At 37.5% G+C, this 20,143-nt stretch overlaps 1 protein-coding gene across 1 annotated transcript in view; it reads left to right on the top strand.

The window, feature by feature from the left end:
- The window catches only part of sema3h (sema domain, immunoglobulin domain (Ig), short basic domain, secreted, (semaphorin) 3H), a 31,257-nt gene extending 12,370 nt beyond the window's left edge, over positions 1-18,887 (top strand). Inside the window, exons 5-17 of the mRNA XM_026930949.3 lie at positions 600-693; positions 821-940; positions 1,882-2,027; positions 2,303-2,417; positions 8,925-8,994; positions 12,154-12,298; positions 12,899-13,118; positions 13,239-13,327; positions 13,413-13,454; positions 13,947-14,101; positions 14,271-14,332; positions 16,415-16,557; positions 17,793-18,887. Coding sequence (XP_026786750.1) covers positions 600-693; positions 821-940; positions 1,882-2,027; positions 2,303-2,417; positions 8,925-8,994; positions 12,154-12,298; positions 12,899-13,118; positions 13,239-13,327; positions 13,413-13,454; positions 13,947-14,101; positions 14,271-14,332; positions 16,415-16,557; positions 17,793-18,212 — 1,821 coding nt within the window. The 3' untranslated portion in view covers positions 18,213-18,887. The remainder of the gene's footprint in view (positions 1-599; positions 694-820; positions 941-1,881; positions 2,028-2,302; positions 2,418-8,924; positions 8,995-12,153; positions 12,299-12,898; positions 13,119-13,238; positions 13,328-13,412; positions 13,455-13,946; positions 14,102-14,270; positions 14,333-16,414; positions 16,558-17,792) is intronic.
- Positions 18,888-20,143: the final 1,256 nt, after the last annotated feature.

The following is a 20,143-nucleotide window of genomic DNA, read 5'->3' as shown; positions in this document are numbered from 1 at the left end:
GGTAACAGTGTTATAACAAGCAGTAATTACCATAATAACAGCGTTATAAGCAGTGGTAACTATCATGGTAACAGTGTTATAACAAGCAGTAATTACCATAGTAACAGCATTATAAGCAGTGGTAACTATCATGGTAACAGTGTTATAACAAGCAGTAATTACCATAGTAACAGCATTATAAGCAGTGGTAACTATCATGGTAACAGTGTTATAACAAGCAGTAATTACCATAGTAACAGCATTATAAGCAGTGGTAACTATCATGGTAACAGTGTTATAACAAGCAATAATTACCATAGTAATAGCGTTATAACCAGTGGTAACTATCATAGAAACAGTGTAATAACAAGCAATATTTACCATAATAACAGTGATATAACAAGTAGTAATTACCATAGTAACACCGTTGTAACCAGTGGTAACTATCATAGTAACAGTGTTATAAAAAGCAGTAATTACCATAATAACAGCAGTATAACAGGTGGTAAATACCACAGTAACAGTGGTACAACCATGTTTGCAATCCATGGTAATGAATGCACAGATGTGATGAGTGTAATGTAATGAGTGTAATGTGTGTGTGTGTGTGTGTGTTGCAGGCTGAGGATCAGACGCTGCAGCATGAACAGACAGAGTCCGGAAAAGGAAAGTGTCCGTATGACCCCCACCAGAAGACTGCTACTGCCATCATTGGTACATTTGTGTTTGTGTGTGTGTGTGTGTGTGTGTGAGTGTGTGTGTGTGTGTATGACCTATAACCCTCATTTTCAAGTTTGAGGTCCTTTAACCTTTGTTTGTGATTGTGTGTGTGTTACTGCAGATGGAGAGCTGTATGCTGGAATCACATCTGACTTTATGAGTCGTGACTCTGCATTTTTTCGTAGTCTGGGAGAACGTCATGTGATCCGCACAGAGCAATATGAGCCAACCTGGCTTCAGGGTACACACACTCCCACACTTTCACATGTACATAATAATAAATAGATCAATATAAACCAATGCAGAGAAGCAGATGAATAGAAAGGCAAACACACAGACACAACAAGGCAAAAGACAGGACTAATTAAAAAATTACATTTACACATTTTTATTGCAAATGTTGTTATAGTTTGATATCTGAAGTTTGCTTTTGCACCAGAGCTATGACGCTAAACAAGGATAATTGTTGTAATTATCTGATGGCTAAGCTTCCCTTACTTGTTAGCTACATTAGTCTTGTGACTCCAGTGTATAAATAAAGAAGCAGACATTAGAATCTAGACATGTCTTGCTGGACCAGTTTCATTTGTAGCAAGTGGAAAGTTGTATAAATTTCATTACTGGCTAAACTATTAGTTTAATACACTTTAATATACTTTAATATAGTACTATTAATTCTCAGTTCTTGAGTTGCCAGTGTCATTGCATGATAACAGTAGAAGGAACATTATTTCTTTAAGTGTTCTACTACAAGAGAAAGTGAAGGAAAGACTGTTTATAGCTGTCACAATGTGAGTGATAACATGAATTAACTTGTTCGCAGACATATCACAACATTAAAGGGACCTAAGTAATGGATCGAAAGGATGAAATGTTCTTTAATGAATAAAAAATTGTTAGTGGTTCAAGAGGAATAAAACACTTTGGGATGTGCTGTGATAGGACAATAATCCACTTTTGGGTGGTAAAAGTAATTCTGCTTCACGTCAGGCCACATCACAGCACCCCATCACTGATTTTTTTTTTTTCTACAACAGCACAGCCCATCTTGTTGTTTAATTCACACATAAGTACTCTGACATACAAATAAATGGCCATATTAAAAGTCCTGTTTCTTCTAAATCAATGAATCTTTTCACTTTCTTTTTTTCTTTCTTCCTTCGGTTCCTCTCTCTGTCTCAGAGGCTGAGTTTGTGCGTGTGGCCATGATGAAGGAGAGTGATAATGAGGAAGATGATAAGGTCTACTTGTTCTTCACTGAGCGTGCTCAGGAGGCTGAGGGGCCCGCCGGCAAAGTCCTGTACGCTCGAGTCGCCCGCGTCTGCAAGGTGTGTTTGTCTGTGTGTGTGTGTCTGTTTGTGTGTGTGTGTGTGTGCATACCTTCACTTTTGGGACTGTACGCTTGCATATCTACCTGCGTGTGTGGAGGTGGACATGCTCGTCTGCATTTCTGCCTGACCCAGACGTTTGAGCAGTACATCACTGTACTTTAATCAAAGAACTGAAAACACAGATTACATAAAAAAATATTATATTTGATGTGATCATCTGATCATCTGACCATGGGAAGTTTTGTGAATTTTGTGTGTTTGTGTTTATGTAGAATGACATTGGTGGCCAGCGCAGTTTAGTGAATAAGTGGAGTACGTTTCAGAAGGCTCGAATGATCTGTTCTGTGCCCAGACCTGACGGCTTACAGACACACTTTGACCAACTGCGTAAGTAGTGCACACGGATAATTAAAATAACTGATAATTAACACAAAAATAAAATTAATGTTAAGCACAAAATAATGAATGAATGAGTGTATTTATGCAAAATAATGAATGAATGAGTGTATTTTCTGTCTGAAAGAAATACCTATGATTCAGACAATGCTTAGAAAACATGCCAAGGTGTATCAGAGCTCCACGATCAGTGTTTACACACATACACACACACACACACACACACACACACATACAAACCAGTTTCTTATCATTCAGTCTGTGTAAGCAAAAGCTGTCTGTAGAATAAACAATTCTGATTGGACTAAATGAACTATATCAAACATGCACACACATACAGTCATACACACACACTCACGCATGCACAACACAAATACACTCCCACCAAAACTTTTTATTGTATCTTCACCAAACAATCAAGCTATTATATCTGAATATCTGATATCTGAATAAGGTTTTTTTCACATCTCAGCCTGCTTCTACACTAAACTCTCCCTCTATCTTTTCCACTTAAATGTGTAAGGATCATGCACTTCATGCAGAGGCATGGTAGTTAGTGGTTAGCATTAAAGAAAAACCTGTGACCACTTTCTAACAGATTTCATATGAACAAAACAGTCTTATGGTATTCGCAGCTTTGGAGGTTCATTTTTCTGTTTCAAGTTTAAGAGTTGTGACATAATGTTAAGAATATGCCAGAAACCATGAAAATCAAAGCTAATTGTAATTGCAGTGTGATTTTAGTCATACAAAGTCTTTTCTTAGTAATTTGGCAACATATTTGAGGAAAATGTTGATATTACCAATTATTTTATCTTGTTTTCATTGTCATTTCACCTTCACTTATCAGCTAAGAGCCAGCTAGCTAAATTATTAACCTTAGTCTTTCTAGCTTATGTTCAGCCGCCTTATTACCCAGCTGCCTATCACTGAGTGTTCTTATAAATTTATAACTTTGGAATTCAAGAGCAAGTTCAAATTTGTTCAACTTCCCATGTTGAACACACAAATTCACTAGACTGATTAAATGTCACAAATGCAAAATGATGTCCAGCTAGATTGTTAGCAATTTGAAGAAATCCAATTGTGATTGTCATTCATTTTAAGTGTTCATACAATGTTATTCTCACTGCATGAAGGACTCTATTTATTACTCATGAATCACTGGAAGTAAATGTCAGTATAAACACTAGGAATTGGCTGCGAGCAGTGATGATGCGATTAGTGGTGTATTATCTATGTTTTAGCTATGTATTAGCTGTGTATTAGCTAAGTGAGCTCTGTCAGGCCTGGCTGGTTGTGTTAATTATGTAAAGTGGTATGGATTATCAATCACTAATCAGCCAATTTGCCAATTTCTAAATTTACTACAATAGTGCAAAGTAATGTTAATCTTTTCAGGTTTTTTTAGCTTTACTGACACACTCCATAGGAACTTTTTGAGTCTGTTAAAGTTTAGTGGATTATACTACCAACACACTTGCCTCTAATATTCAGATGCTCCTGAAGGCATTGGTTGCTTGCATTAGGTGTGTTTACCTGAACTACACTCTTCATTGTTAAAGATCTCAGAGCAGGTTTGAGCAGCCTTGACATACCTTTTCTGATGATAATATAAAGACTAAATAATGTCTCATACTCTTACCAAAGTTTCCATGACCACCTAATCCAATAAAACCAACTCTCAGCTTCCAATCGCTCAATCTTACATAGCCATGACAACGTTATTACAACCATCTTGTGCTGACGGCGCCATCAGCGTGTCTGTGAAAATTCCATCAGTGTGATATTTACACTATGCTCTGTTGCCTGGAACAACTACATCTCCCAGCAGGTCCTTGTGGCACAGAAGCCCTCATGGTGCAGAGCTTGCAGTGTATGGGTAGACCACACTGCACTCAGTGTGTGGCCTATGGTACCATAACGGCTGCTAGAGCTAGTGTCTAGATGAAGAAGCTTAATCTGGATTCATATACAACAGGGTGCAGTGGATTACAGAATGACTTCAGTTAATCTTACAACATACACTGTTACACAATTATAGCACACATTTAGCTAAGAATTATAAATAACATCCACCTGCCAAATCATAAAAATATCATAACTTCATTTATCAGCCTACTTGGTGGGTTATGGTGCTGCTTATCTAGAAAAAAAGTCCTGTATAATATTACACTTTATATATAGCACATGCATCATGTCTGTGGGCATTTATGTGCTCAGCTTTCTAAGGTCAAAGTTACATATTAGATTGTTTTGTCTGTGTTGTAGTTGTAATAGTGAACAAAAAACATCATTTAGATCTTCAATTGCCATCTCTTTTATTCTTTTATTAATGTAGCGCACACTTGTTATTATTTTACATCTAACGTAGCATGATTAAAAATCACGCACATTCATACATACACATAAACACTCGCATATCCTTCTAGCACTTTTGAATCGCTATGTTTAGAATAAATTAATGAATAATAAATGTATTTTCTCATTTTCATTTTAGAAATTTAAAGAAATATTTCTGCATTTTTAAACATAGTCTCTTACCACAGACAAGAAATGTAATGTTGTGTCTCTGTACCGAGAAAGAATGGAACGTTTGTTGGAGAAGTCAGCATCTGCCCTAAAACATCCATGATTAAACAGTGAATAAAATAAATAAAGTAGGGTTTGGCTAAACAGGCTAATCAGACCAATTTCCTACATTAAATACATTATAGACTAAATACACTATAGATGCAGTCAGCAGGAATGAGGTTTAAAGGTTGAAAGAGTCCTTTAAGATGTGTATAGTTACGTTTGGGGTGGAGGAGTAAAAATTGAATTTATAAATCAAACAGCCAAAGTTTGCATGTAAGCTGCAAATGTAATCTCGATCCTAGCTTGCTATAAAACCAGCTTTTCACTGAATATTTTATATATATCACTCTCTCTCTTTCTCTCTCTAATGAATCATATATGGGGATCAAACATATATATATATATATATATATATATACATATATATATATATATATATATATATATACATATATATATATATATATATATATATATATACATATATATATGTTTGATCCCCATTCTGGCCAAATCTTCCATACAAGCATATATACATATATATATATATATATATATATATATATATATATATATACATGCACATATACATATGTATGGGGATCACACCTACAACACGGTTAGTGAAAGCCTCACTAAAAAGCAGACCTGCTTTGACTGTGAAGTGGCATCCGCGGGCTCTTTCTCTCATAATGACTTTTCCACTACAGCAGATTGTGCCTACTTTATTTAGTTACACAGATTCATTATTTCTCACTTGCATTTTTAATTAAATCATGATTGAGTGGACTCATTTCTGCTCCAGTTTGAATAGCCATCTGCCTGTTGATGCTATTAAAAGTAGAACCACGGTTTAGTGTGTGTGTTACAGCGTATGCACTTCAGTGTTATACCACGGCACTGCTGAATGCTCGATTCTGATTGGTCAGAAAGTGTTGATTAGTTTTCTGTAACAACACAGCTCTACCATTAAAAAACGGATCTAAAAACTAAGTGTAGTCATTTATATGGTGAGGTTTTCTGTGAGGAGATCAAACGTAACTATGAACTGATAAATAAAAATATATAGTGTATTTTATTTTTTTGTAGTATTTCTATATTTTGTTTTTAGTCTTAGTACTTTAAATTTTAAAAACAGATTGACAGTTGTGAGGTGGTTTTACACAGTACACATGTGTAACATCTTTGGAATGTGCAAAACATGTTTAAGGTATCATTATTGGCCTAAAAAGTATGTGCTTTGCCTGGCTGACTATGAGACGTGTGGTGGATTTGTGTTTTTCATACAAGTCCATAATGTAAGTGAATATTTCAAGGACATTAACAAACTTAGCTTTAGCACAAAATAAATAAAAATCTGCATGAAGTGCCGGACAATGTGTTTTGATTAGAAACCCAGCATACTGTGTATACTTTTCCAGCTAAGAAAGCTATTTGAAAATATTGCCATAGTACACCAGATCTTACCAGCTCTTCCTGCCAGCCATCAATTTTAAAAACTCAAACAACATTAAAAAAAAATGTAAAAAAAATTTGGTTTATCTTACTTCAGCTCATTTCAAAGTTAATATCTCTATTTTCTTTTTAGTTTTTATTTCTAGTATATTTTATTCTCATTTATGAAAATGTTTATTTGAAGGTTTAGTGTTTGTTGTGTGTGAGTTATGTAGGTGTTGGCATGTATGATGCAAGAAAATTTGCTATTGTCCAAGTTCACAGAGTTTACACTGTCTGTGTGTATCTATTTGAATATGTATGGTTTGAGATAGCAGAAATTTTAGTGGCTTTTAGTGGCTTGTGGTTTGGAAGTGGTGAGACTTTAAGTTGTTTGTCTGAAACATGTCTAGGATTACTGTATTGTCACAAGTGTTTGTGTGTGTGATTGTGAAGGTTTAGCAACTGTTTTATTGTGTGTGTGTGTGTGTGTGTGTGTGTGTGTCACCCTCATCCTGTCTCCAGTTTGCCTGGATGTGGGGCAGATAGATTAGCAGGGACGAGAGGGAGGGAAGGAGGGAGAGAGTGAGAGGATGAGAGGGGGTTGTTTACAGGGATGGTGGTGAATAGGGGCAGGATGGAGGGGTGAATGAGTGTGGGTCAGACAAAACTATCTCACTTTCAAGAAGAACCGGGCTTTTTGTTTAGACAATCTGCCACAACTCTGGTTTCCCACTGAAGATGAGGGGCGAGAGAAGGGAAAGAATGGGGGAGAGAAAAGGGGGAAGGAGAGAAAGAGGGAGAAGCAAAAGATAGCATTGATATTTTATATCAATGAAGAGAGCCTGAAGGATCAGGAGGATCAACACTGTCTTTATATTTGATCTGTGCTGCTGTCAGTTAGGCACAGTGCGCCATTGTGCTAAACTACTATAATCATTTCACTTCATTATCGTAGATAAGCTATTGTGATCACAAAATCTGTCATTATTCATTTCAGTCTCATTTCAGAGCAGAATGATGCCTGGGTCACACAGCTATAAATGGTTAACACAGTTATAACACAGATAATACAGCTATAAATGGATTAGCTGAACTCCTGAAGCAGTAAAGACCATCCTGAGCACTTATCTGAGACAGGCCTACTTTACTTACTTACTGTTCACCAGCTCTTTTTCTTATATTACCTCTACACTCCAGAATTATTTTCCAGAGAATATTACAAACACAACCTCTCTAAATCCAATAGTAAAAAAAAAAGTGTTTAGTCTTGCCTATTTAGTTATTAGAACTATTTTCTTTTGTTTGATTTATTATTATTATTATTATTATTATTATTATTATATATCTACTTTATCCCATTATATATAGTAGGTTTTTTCATTAATGCATTTTATAAATGAAAACTTTGTTTAATCTTTTAATATTTTTAATCATAAAATCTATATACTATATGCATAAAGATTATTATTATTATTATTATTATTATCATTATTATTATTAAGCTCCTTCTTGTTCACACTTTAATGGCTTATTGATAAATGGACTTGAATGCACTTTATGTGGTCATGTGTTGAGTGACTGTGTTTTGTCTTCATATCACCCCGTGAGATGTCTATGTGTGATGTCAATAAAAATCTACTCAACTATTTCTTACATTACACTGATCTTTAAGTAAACTTCAAGTCATCAACAAGCCATTAGACCAAATCATACCATGTGCCTGAGATGTTCATCGTCATGGAAAGGCAGTTTCCATGTCTTTGACCTTGTCTAAAACGATTCACAGTATCAGTCTTTGAGCAAGAGAGGAAAATGGAACATTGTGAGCCGAGTCTGTACTTTCAATTTCTTCTGCAGTTCATTCTGCAGTTTACACTGGTGTGTGTGTGTATGTGTGTATCTGTCTGTCTATCTGTCTTTCGATGTGCGTACATCTGTGTGTGTGTGTGTGTGTGTGTGAGAGAGAGAGAGAGAGAGAGGTCTGATTTTATCTGAAATGGTAGGACTCTGAGAATGCAGAGATGTACCAACGTGCCTTCTGATCATATGAGTGTGTGTGTGTGTGTTTTTGGGGGGAGGGAGTGAGAGAGCTCACATGAAACCACAAGTATGTCAGATTGTGCAAGTTTATTTGCAAAGAAACAGAGTGTGACAGAGGTGAGAAAGCTTTGTTTTCCTTTTGCATGTATATGCAGGAGAAATGTCTTTACATTCAGCCACATCCTACTGTCCCCTACTGACTCACTCCATCACACTCTCACACTTCCTCTTCACTCTCCAACCTGTATTAAAGACAGGATATATCTTTTTTCGTCCAGTGGGGGTTCATATAAGTATTAATATAGATAAACATTACATAATATAATACCACAGGAAATAATATACATATTATATACATATTAAGGAATAAATCAAGCTATAAAGTGCAAAAGTTTGTTTTCGTTTTTTTTACTATTCTAACCATGCACTGATTTCTCTCTACAGAGGATATTTTTATTCATCATGGCAAAGACGAGAGGAACCCACTGATATACGGCCTCTTTACTACCACCAGGTAAACTCACATACTCCTAAAAGAAACCCAAGCTCATGCAAAATACAGAAAAATTTGCACAAACAATGACAATGTGGTTAGATTTCATTTGATTCATTATGAATGACATAGGAAGGTGTGAATGCTAACTTTGCTCCTAACACTAACATTAAATTTTCATGCAAATTGAGTTTGAAATTCTTAGACTTTTGTAAGCATGAGCCCATGTTTGCTTTTTCTTTCCTTGGCTTAAACACAGTTGCAAATCCCTTAATTCAGAGAAGCAGGTGGCAGTGTTTTCGTGGCCCACATACAAAAACAGAAGACTCTGACTCACCCCTTATTTACACCATAAGTGAAGCCTGAAAACTGCTTTTTACTTCAGTCTGTCAGAGGTTTACAGCAAGGGTGTAGCGCGATGGCATTATTTGTAACTGTATCTGTTTAGTGCTTCAAATATCTGTATCTGTATTTCTGATTTAAACCTGAAGTAAGTGTGGCCTATACCAATTTTTTTTTGACATGTACCCTAAGACTATGCCTCTAGAAACACTAGAAAACACTGAAAAAAAGCCAACACTTTCACTTTGAATTCTGGCTCTGACAGTTCCTCAGTCTCAGCTACATCACTCAAGTCACTCTTGTTGGTCTCAACTAGAGATTTTCACATATTTTTTTTTTTTTTTTTTTTACATCCCACTCATGCAGTTATTTTTGTTCATGCCCACCTACGATAATGAATTAAGTTGGTTCTGTTTCCCAAAGTATAAATAACGTAGTAGCCTAATTTAAACCAACCGAAACCCTGACCAGGCAGTTTCTAAGGATGCTGTAAATGCATCATACAGCAGAGCACATTCACTTTAATAACATTGTCATTGCCCTGCAACTTCATAACTTCATATCTGACCACTTGCTCATGTGTGCATGAAAGAAAATACTTCTCACTAGTTACACATCTCTAATCTCAACCAGATGCCCTGTGAATCAGAAAAGACCTAATAATGCTATTTGTCTCTATATTCACATCCATTTAGAACACATTATCTGTTCTTTCCAAATAATGTATTCATACTCGGTTACATCGCTATTACAATTAGTGTGGCTTCCGTAGTTGTACATGTGCTCATGTAGTTTATATGTGTACGTATGTAGCAAAGATCAATCACATATTCATATTTTCCAATAAGCCTTTACAAATTATTTCCATATATTTCCAAAATATAAAACATATGACACATCACAGTGGTCAAATCAAACTTGAGTATGGGTGTGGCAACTTACTGTACTTTGACTTACTTTGAAGGGTGTGTGTGTGTGTGTCTGTGTGTGTACAGATGTGAGCCTGGCCACATCTGTTTGAATTAATTTTATTTGTGTGTGTGTGTGTGTGTGTTTCGGTTTGGTCTGAAACAACCAAATCAGGCAATGGAATCAAGCAGCAGGGTGGAGTAAGGTTCTAAAGTACAGCTTCAGACTTAAGCAAATGGAAAGAGTGAGTGTAGTAGTCAGACTGACGGTAAAGTGTTTACACGGCTCACGGTAAAACACACCGGACTCAAGTAGCTGATGAAATAACTTATTATAGTTGCAAACCTGTGTTAAACGCAACATGTAATAAGTCATTCTTTCACTTCTGAATTCTAAAATAATCAATTTCTCAATTTCTCAAGTGTGTACAGTCTTACTAGAATAAAACAAAATCATAGTTACAAAAATGATTAAAGTTAAACTAGCTACAATACTGTTATTGGATGCACTTGTACTGACTCATAAAGACGTACACTATATGGCCAAAAGTATGTGGACACCTGACCATCACACTTATATGAGCTTTCCTTTTGTGACTATAACAGCCTCCACACTTCTAGAAGGTTTTCTACAAGATTTTGCAGTGTGTCTGTACAAATTTGTACAAGGTTGGTTACTGATGTTGGATGAGAAGGCATGGCTCCCATTCGACGTTCCAATTCATCCCAAAGGTGTACTGTGGGGTTGAGGTAAGGGCTCTGTGAAGGCCACTGGAGTTCCTCGACACCAGACTCATTAAACCATTTCTTTATGGCCCTCGCTTTGTGCACAGGAGCACAGACATTCTGGAACGGGAAAGGACCTTCCCCCAACTGTTGCCACAAGGTTGGAAGCATACAGTTGTCTAAAATGTCCTTGAATGCTGTAAAATAAACATTATTCTTCACTGGAACTAAGGGGCCCAAACCCTGAAAAACAGCCCCAGACCATTATCCCTTCTCCACCAAACTTTACCTACTTCTGGTAGGTAGTGCTCTCCTGGCATGCACCTAATCCAGATTCATCACTGAGACTGACAGATACTGAAGTGTCAATCATCACTCCAGAGAACACATTTCCACTGCTCCAAAGTCCAGCGGTGGTGTGCTTAAACATGATTCAAACTGACGCTTAGCATTGCACAGAGTGATCTTAGGCTTGTATGCAGCTTCATGGCAATGGAAACTTATTTCATGAAGCTCCTGATGCACAGTACTTTTGCTGACGTTGCTTTCAGAGGCAGGAAACTCTGGAACTCTGTAGTGAGTGATGCATCAGCAGCCCCACGCTGAGTTTGTATGGATTACCGCTTGTCATGGTTGCACTGTTGTTGCTCCTAGACACTTGCATTTCACAATAATAGCACTTACATTTGACTGGGGCAGACTGAGCTCTAAAGTGTGACCCATTCTACTGCTAAGGTTTGTCTATGGAGATTGCATGGCTATGTGCTTGATTTTAGGCACCTGTTAGCAATGCGCATAGCTGAAACTCCTGAACTCAATAATTAAGATGTGTTTCTACATACTTTCGGCCACATAGTGTATTACGAGCCCATTAAGATGCCTTTAAAAACCTACCATTTATTCCTATAATATTTCTTATCACAGGTGGTGTGAGAATCTTGGCGCTTGGGATATTGTTAAAAATTATGTGTAATGAAGGTATACAAAGTACAAAGTACAAAGTTCAAGCTTATTATTCAGTTATCCGTCTTAAAGCATATCATTTTCGTAAATGCTATGAACTATACAGAAACTACACTGAAACATAATAGCCTGTAGGTACATGAGTTTAAGAGGTTAATATCCAAGGTGTTAGCTTACTGTAAATGTTAATAGTCAGTATGGTAACATCTGTTAAAGCATATGTCCTCTGTCTCACACACAGTGATGTGTTAAATGGATCAGCAGTGTGTGTCTACCGCATGCAAGACATCATTCGTGCCTTCAAAGGAAACTTCTACCACAGGGAGGGGCCACAGTATAAGTGGGCGGAGTTTACCGGCAGAGTGCCCTATCCCAGACCTGGAACAGTGAGTTCTCTTTCTTTCTTTGAAGGTTAGAATAGCAAGACTTAATGTAACCATGATGTGCCTTTATTGGCTTTGAGGTTTACTCTTGATTTGTTATGTGTGGCATGTGATTGCACCTTATTAACAGAGACTCAGAGTCTGGTACTTTTTTTAATGTTTGCCATTCTACACTCTGAGTAACTGTGAATGGTTTCACATATTTCCTACCTCTAAGTCATAATATTTGCTTAATTGTTTTGCTTTGTGGTTACTGGGTGATAAGTCACAGGGTTTGTAAATTTAAGAGGGTTGATTTTTCGGTTATAACAACAGATACTGCATTGAATATTATCTATTTTGTTTGGACATCCTGTTCTATCCTATCTATTCTGAATGAAAATATTATGATATCTACTTAGCATGGCTCAGTCTTTTGTTTTAGATTAGAGTTGTTACTTCATGCTCAGTAGAACCAATATTTTTGGTTATTATTTACATATTATAATGTATAAAGTTTGAGCCCTGGACCGCCAAGCTGCCACTTTTAGGCCCTTAAACCTCTCTGCTCCAGGGCCACTGTATTATAGCTAACCATAGTGCATTCTCCATGTTGCCACTTAGTGTCCAAGCAGCACTTATGGAAGTTTCCGTTCCACACGGGAATATCCTGATGACGTCATCTTCTTTAGCCGCACCCACCCACTGCTGCAGGAAGTGGTGCGTCCTGTGGATAGCCGACCTTTGCTAATTAGAGTTGGTGTTGATTACAAGTTGACCCGCATCGTTGTGGACAGAGTGGAGGCTGTGGATGGACAATATGATGTTCTCTTCATCGGGACAGGTGTGTGTGTGTGTGTGTGTGTGTGTGTGTATGTGTGTGAAGGCTCCATATATTATTATGTAAGAAACTTTAAAAATTCACTTGTTTGTCCATGTGTGTGTGTGTGTGTGTCTTATCTAGATTCTGGCCTGGTGCTGAAGTCCATTCATCTCCCCAAAGAGCAAGGACAAAGTCAAGAGGTCACCCTGGAACAGCTGCAGGTCTTTAAGGTACAGTGTGTGTTTGCATTCCTAATGTGATTGGATAACCTCTGCAACTTAAAACTTAACCTTTGATCCGTCTCTGTCTGTGCAGCACAAGTCACCAGTCACCGCCTTGACACTGTCCAAGAAGAAGGTACGGTTACTGTCGACTGTGGACAAACACACATACACATAAGCAAAAGAAATACCCTATTCCCAGTATCTTTTATACAGTGTTTCTATGGCAACCTGAGACTAGGCAGACTAGTCAATTCCAGAAGTGTGAGTTTTCACACATTTAAGTAAGGAAATACAAAGGCGAATGCACTTGAGACAACACAAAGCAGCAGTGCATTTTCAATGGTTAAGGCTAAGCATGGAGTGAATGCCTGAGTTTGTGTGTCTTAGATATTCAGCATATAATTCCTAATCTCTGAAATATTTCTCTAAGGTTGTGCACTGCAAAGTAAGGGTAAAGATTTGGCTGAGATGATAGCATAGTGATGTATATGTGGAGTTGCATGATAAAGTATTTGGGCACAGCACGAAAGCAGAAAGCTTGAGTGATTTATATGCAGAGCATTTGCAGATGTGCATATTATGTCCATTTATGTGCATATTTTCACGTGTGTGTTCTCTTGAGCAGTGGCTGTTCGTGGGATCTGCAGAGGGCGTGTCTCAGTTGGCGCTGTATCAGTGTGACCTATACGGTCAAGTGTGTGCAGAGTGCTGTCTTGCCAGAGACCCATACTGCAACTGGGATGGCCATGCATGCAGCCCCTATATGCCAGTTGCACGCAGGTAAGCACCAGAACACATACATATACATGTATGTGTATGTATGTGTATGTACATGTATATACATGTACATACTGTACATTTGGTTTTCTTATTATAATCCACAGCTCCTTTTTATGTATCTGTCTATCTATCTATCTGTCTATCTACCTATCTATCTATTTATCTATAGGAGAAACACTCGTCATGTTGGTGATTACAGGAATCCATTAACTGAATGTGTCAGACAGGGAGGTAAGAGACAAAAAGTTCAAAAAATCTATAAAGCTGTTTTGTGACAATGTCTATTGTTATAAGTGCAATACAAATAAAATTGAATTGTTTTATTTTACACTCAGTTCTCAGTTGCTGAGTTGCCAGTTCATTTGTTAACCCTAAGCCCCACCGACAAACTGTATCTTCCAAAACGGCATACATCATGTGACTGCAGTGTGTGATGTAAATCAGGCAGTCCCTTAGTGTTAAAGAAAAAGCAAATGAGCAAAATAAGTGACCTTTAAGGCTTTGAATTGCAAAAAGTATCCGGACACCTAATCATTATACCCATATGTTGAACATCCCATTCCAGAGTTGGTTTCCCCTTTGCTGCTATAACAGCCTCCACTCTTCTGGAAAGGCTTTCCACTAGATTTTGGAACCTCACTTTAAATACAGGTTATTGTCATCCTAGAACAAATCTGGACTCCTTAGTTCTCCTGAAGAGGAATCGTAATGCTACAGCATACAAAGACTTTCTAGACAGGAAAGCACACATATGGGTGTGAAGGTCAGGTGTCCACATACTTTTGGCCATATAGTGTAGCATGATAATTAATATTAAGTGTACTGGTTTTAGCGTCTCCTAAATGGATGTTGTTCTAGGCCAGGAGTTGTCAACTGCCAGACTATGGTCCAGATGCACATCCAGCAAAATATTTTAGCAGACTAAACCAAGTACCTGAAAAAATATTGTAGCTAATCCTAACCCAATAAACATGAAAAAATGGCGCTGTTCACGATTCTAAACATGCACTAGCACAGTTTCTGTAGCAGATCCTCTGTTGAGGCTCATCCAATCATGTGCATTTCTGCAAATTATTTAGCTGAAGGCAGCTCATCAGACTAGCTAGACTAGCTACAGGGCTAGAGACATTCTAAAAGGGAGAGCTTTCACAGATTTTTTTGATTTTATTTACCCTCTCTGGTCTGATTAGTGACTGACAACATTGCTTGTTTAAAAAAAATGGGATAGAGAACTATTTTTTATTCTCACCACATCGAATACAAAACATATATGTCTCATCTGTTCTGAGTTCATAGCGCTAGTCAAAAGTGATAGCATGAAGCTCCCCATGAAGCAAAACACAACAATTTTGAAATGTCATATTTATAGATACAAATTGACGATGATGCTGGTTAAGCATTAAAAGCTGACTGTTGTCGTCATTCAGTCATGCTAGTTGTTTACACATTTGTAAGAAAGGGATTTTATGTAGCTGGACTGTTACAAATTTTAGATCGTTTTCATGTTACAGAAAGCAAACTACCACTTAACATGGATCATATGGGCAAAAACAGCTTGTGCATCACATGTAGAATCTCAGAATGCACCACTTATTAGATTGACAATAGCCTAAGACCATATTGAGTGCTGAGAACAAAGAAGCAAGTGGACAAAACTTTCCTAGTAAAAAAAAAAAAGGTTGCTGCTGCATCTTGATGATGGAAGCATCAGAATTTGGTATGAGGAACATAAGTTCATGGAGCCATACTATATTTTCAACAGTACAAGCCAGTGGTGTGGGGAATATTTCCCAGGCACACATTAAAGTGCTAATACCTACTAAAGAGTGTTTATACAGCACAGGCTTTCAGAACATTGTTGCATGGGTAGTGTTTATCATCTCTAAGATGGACACTTCCGGTCTTTTAACTTGAACAGACCCTGAATCTTTGAGATGAGGTGGAGAGGGCTGTTTGCAGAAACACACTGCAACTATGCAAAGCAATCACATCCACATGTTATAATATTCCTACACAAAACATCCATCAGTATGGAGAATCCATGCCCAGTCATTTCCAAGCTGTTCTGAAAGCAAAGAAGACACAAGTTATTAGATTGTCATATGTAATAAACTGGCAACTAAGTGATCAATAATAAAATAATAAAGGTTCTTACAACCTACATCTGGTATTATAACACAAGATTATAATTGTGATATTATTCCAGTATTGGTGTGACTCTCATATTTTATAATATAATGGTTTGTATGATTCAGTACAAATGTTATTATATAATAATATTAGATTTATTCATTTTCATGTCTGTTTGCATAGCTGGCCTGGAGGTGCAGTCAGAGGAGAAGGAAATAGTGGTGGCTGTAGGGAACAGTACCTACCTGGAGTGTCTGCCTAATTCACACCATGCCAAAGTTACCTGGTTTAAACAGATCGGAGAGAACAGTCTGGAACAATATGAGGTACAAACACAACCCATACATGTGCATGCATACAGCTGAGGCCAGATGTTTATATACAACAAAGCTAAAGACATTCAAACCCCAATTTTCACTACTCCACACATTTCATTTACCTTACATTTAAGTCAAATAGGGTATCTACTTTACCTCTGTAACAGGTCATTTCAAAATAATACCCTAGAGACAGATTTATTTTAGTTTTAATTTATTATATTACATTTTCAGTGGGTCAAATGTTTACATACACTTTGTATCATAAGTTTACATACACTTTTTTTTTTTAGTTCAGTCCACAAATTTTATGGGATTCAGGTCAGTGTTTTGTAATGGCCACTCCAACACTTTTACTTTGCTGTCTTTAAACCATTTTGTTACAACTTTGATGGTATGATTAGGCTCAGACCACGTTGTAACTTTCTGGCTGATGTCTTAAGGTATTGCTTTAATATTTCTAGATAATCTTCCTTCTTCATTATGATACCTTTTTCCTCAAGTGCACTAGTCCCTTTCCAGCAAACCACCCCCACAACACAATGCTGCCACCCCCATGCTTCACAGTTGGGATGGTGTTCTTTAGATTAAAAGCCTCACCCTTTCTCCTCCATAAATAGGCTCATCATTATGGCCATTATAACAGTTCAATTTTTGTTTCATCTGACCAGAGAACAGTCCCCCAAAAGGCTGGTGATTACCTGCAAACCTCAGTCTGGCTTTTTTATGTCAGTCTTAGAGTAAGGAATTATTCCTTGTGCAACAGTCTTTCAGACCATGGAGATGTAGGACTCTCTTATTAGTGGATGTACATACTTTGGTACCTGATGCCTCCAAATCCTTCACCATTTCCTTTGTTGCTGTTTTGGGGTTCGGTTGAACCTTCTGGACTAAAGTTCATTCATCTCTGGGAGTTATTTTGTGTCTGTGTAGTCCCAAGACTTTAATATTTGCATACAAATGTTTGTACAGATGCTCATGGTATGCTATATTTAATATGATGCTAGATTTAAAACCATCTTTAACTGATTGTTTTAAAATTCTCTCTGATGTGAGCAAAGTAGATGCCCTAATAGACTTGCCAAAAGAAATGTATGGTAGCATCAAATGTGTGGAGTTGTGGACAAACTGAGATTGAAAACCTGTACCGTAGGTGCATGTAAACTTTTGGCCTCAACTCTATACATCTAGGCAGACATAATACACATGCATAAATACAAACAATATCTCCTTCTCTTATTCAGGTGACCTCAAGGGATCAGCTGGTGGTGATTGACAGGGGCATTCTGATTCCGAGGGCGGAGCTTAACCACGGTGGGATTTATCACTGTCAGCTGGAGGAGCACGGCTTCCGTTGGACAGCCGTAACAATTCGATTGAGTGTGTGGAGTCCCAGCCGGCACACCATCGCAGACTCCACCCAGCCCCGGCACCAGGAAGTGATGTCTCTGATTCACCACAGAGACTTGGAGCACTACTGCAAGGAACTGGGCAAACAGCGTCATGAGCACAAAAAGACCAGGGAAAAGGAGCAGGCACAGGAGAGAAAGAGAGGAGACAGACAGAAACATGGAGGAGAACGAGGAGAGAAGGAGCGGGGAAGAGGCAGGAAGAACAGAAGCAAAATGGGGAGTTCTGCCTCAAGGTTTCCGAGGAGCGCCTAGAGACATTCATACTGTACACAAAAGACACTCTACCAATAAGAAACTGAATAGCAAATACCTTCACAAACTTAAGCATGAACTCGCATATACATGAATATTCACAGACTGGTGACAATATTGTTCTATTGAAGCTAAATGAGAGGACTGTTGCTAAGCAGCGATATATGAATGACAGGGGGTGTGGCTTTTATGAGGGATGATCTCGAAGCCAATGGACACATGGACATATCCTGATTATGGCAAATAATGACTGAGCCCTGAGAGCTGAAACCACTTACTAACATACAAAGCGTCTTAGACATTCTTGTAGTTTGTGTAAATAGAAAAAAAGACTCCATAATTTTTGGAGCACCTATAAAAGCTCTTTGTTTTAAAAAGACTGCTGGCTTTGAAGCACAAATGTTACAGTTATTGCATATTAGCTGCATCTAAATGTATTGTTCTGAATGTTTTTTTCTCTTTTATCTTATTTATCTTTATATTTATTTTCATGTCCTTTGAGAGAAACGAAAGCTGTATATTTGCATTGATCATTTTCTTCAGGCATTAGGAATGGACAAAAAATATTCCTACAATGACCTTCTAGGTAGTTAAATACTTAGATAAATGATTGCTGTTGAAGGAATGTCCTTTAAATATTAAGAGTCTTGCAATACCCACATATATGTGAAAACTCTTGATGTTTTGCTTGACCATTCTTGGCATAGGGACTGCTCTAAAATGGACATGACTAAACATAGAGAGAAAACTCAAAATTCATTTTCTACTTAACCTTACATGAACTGTTTGGTATACTTCATGCAAAACAAAACATACCTGTTCGCAACCATGCATGATAACGTCTAGCTTCATGATAACAGCAGGGCCAGCAACCGAACCCAAGCAGGGTCATTTCACCCAGGTGCAGGCTACTCTTATGAATCTTATGAATTTATGAATAATGGAATCCTGTGATTAGAACTAAGCAGTTAACTGTTGCACATCTACAGTACCAGTGGAAAGTGTTTATTCACCTGCTTATAGTAGGATGTTTACTATTTTTACACTTTAAAATAACAGTGAAAACGTTAAAAAGCTATATTTCATATTCTTTACACTAACCATAAGGAACCATGATCATCCAGCTTTATGAAGGAGCCACCTTTCTGACAGTCTTAACAAACTTCTCACTTACGCTGAGCACTTTTCAGCTGTATCTCTTGAAGTTGTTACTCAATTTCTTTTCCAGGTTATTCATTCATTCATCTTCAGAAAATATTTGATCCTGGTCAGGATCATGGTCAATCTGGAGTCTATGCAGAGAACAATGGGTGCAAGGTGGGAGTACACCCTGGATGGGATGCCAATCCATTGCGATTTAGAGTCACTAATCCACCTACTGGCATGTTTTTGGGAACTCCACACTCTCTCTCTCAGTTTTGTCATTGCTAATTCCTACCTGCTAGTTAGTTCTCCCCTTTCAAGCAACAGGTACCAACCTGGAGGGGTGAGGGCTAACATACACTTCCTCTGAGACGTGGTCCAATCACTGTATCATAAGAAAGCTAAACATACTTGGAGGAGAACACAAACTTGCCTGTTCTGTAAAAATAACTAAATAAATAAAGGTTAAATCTAGACTCCTAATGTGTTCTTCAGCTTGTCATTCTGTGGGAATCCTTAAAGGCTCTATGTAGAACCCTTTAACAGAGGGTATTTCAAGTAGAACTTCTTTAGAAACCATGAGAAACGTATGTACAGTACATGCGCTTGCAGACTTTTTCCACTGGCTATAAGATTCATCACATCAAACATTTAGTCAAACATTTGATCCTGTAACTATATATATATTAAACATAATAACAAAATAGCACACTCAGCTTTGATCAAACCACATAAGTGCTTGGTTAAAAAATCTTTCATTTCTTCAAAGTTTAGATCATTTGAAAAAG

This window comes from Pangasianodon hypophthalmus, chromosome 8 (genome assembly GCF_027358585.1).
Source record: "Pangasianodon hypophthalmus isolate fPanHyp1 chromosome 8, fPanHyp1.pri, whole genome shotgun sequence".
NCBI lineage: Eukaryota > Metazoa > Chordata > Actinopteri > Siluriformes > Pangasiidae > Pangasianodon > Pangasianodon hypophthalmus.
This window is presented reverse-complemented; position numbering and strand designations above follow the sequence as displayed.